The sequence below is a fragment of the Lichtheimia ornata genome (assembly GCF_029851405.1).
Source record: "Lichtheimia ornata isolate CBS 291.66 chromosome Unknown scaffold00454, whole genome shotgun sequence".
Classification (NCBI taxonomy): domain Eukaryota; kingdom Fungi; phylum Mucoromycota; class Mucoromycetes; order Mucorales; family Lichtheimiaceae; genus Lichtheimia; species Lichtheimia ornata.
This window is the reverse complement of record NW_026695763.1, coordinates 1-1,306: the sequence shown is the minus strand read 5'-3', so window position 1 is coordinate 1,306 and position 1,306 is coordinate 1. Positions and strand designations below refer to the sequence as shown.

The following is a 1,306-nucleotide window of genomic DNA, read 5'->3' as shown; positions in this document are numbered from 1 at the left end:
CCCTGTTGTTTTGGCTAATCGTCAACCCTGGGTAGCTCCAGTGGTTCAGTGCAAGGCGCAAGCCTGCGAGTATCCTGGTATGTTGTTTTCTACACGACCAGTAGCACAAGTGCGTCGTCATGGCAACATGTCGGCCTTGGAGGGTGATGCGGTTATCAACCCATCATCAGCTGTGGATATTTTCAAACCATCCAAGCAAGTTACAAGCACACGGTCACCACCAAAGTTGCTTCGAGGAATGGCTATGCATAAAGCCATGCAGCATGTGTACGGCTTACCGGCACCAACGTCTACTACTACTACAGCAGCAACAACATCATCATCATCATCTTCATCAGCATCATCGGCATCTTCATTACCTGCATCTTCATCAACTGCATCTTCATTGTCATCTGCATCTTCATCACCAGCATCTTCATCTGCATCTTCATCTGCATCTTCATCATTGGCATCATCATCTGCATCTTCATCATCTACATCATCTTCATCATTGGCATCTGCATCAACCACATCATCTACATCATCATCATCATCATTGGCATCTGCATCATCCACATCATCATCATCTGCATCTTCTTCTTCATCATCATCATCCATTGACGAGCTTTGTAAGTATTCTTTATGAAAGGATCATTATTTCAACAATACATTGATACTAATTGATTCATTTTTATAGGCGAAGCTCTCGACAGGCTCGACATCTATGAGCCAGACATCGACGTGCCGGATGCTGTTCCTGGCACTCCTGAACCACAAGAAGTTGTAGAGAATGGTAAGTGAACTACATACTGGAATTGATACCAAATGACGTGGTTTATATTAATTCAAATATCTTTTATAGAGGACACAGGTTCCTCAGAGCAAGCACAAGCCATCCAAGACGTGCAAGATGCAATCATGGCATCTCCACCACCATCACCACCGCCATTGCCACCGCCATTGCCACCGCCACCACCGCCACCATTGCCATTGCAACCACCACCACCGCCACCACCGCCAATTTTGTATACCCAAGAGATACCACAGCAAGCAGCCATCATCTATCCGGAAGTCTTGCCGGAAGTAGTAGTAGCAGCAGTAACAGCAGCAGCAGCATCAGCAGCATCAGCAATACCTGTTGCAACAAGCACAGGTACCAGCAACAACCGATCACGGTTGCAGATCCGAAGACCGATTATCAGGCCTAGAAGTCGCCTACGATTGCAGAGAATGAGTGGGATGCCACTAGCCCCACGTCCAAGGCCACCACTACCAATACGAAGGCCACTATCACCACCTCCAAGGCCACCATCACCACCTCCAAGGC

General features: G+C 47.4%; 1 protein-coding gene across 1 annotated transcript; it reads left to right on the top strand.

Moving 5' to 3' along the window:
* Nucleotides 1–79: 79 nt before the first annotated feature.
* On the top strand, nt 80–1,306 carry O0I10_013312 (uncharacterized protein; the record flags this gene model as incomplete). The annotated part of the gene is made up of 4 exons (XM_058493095.1): nt 80–608; nt 677–772; nt 842–1,132; nt 1,207–1,306. Coding segments are annotated over 4 exons (1,016 nt in total), but the record flags the coding sequence as incomplete, so codon positions are not given.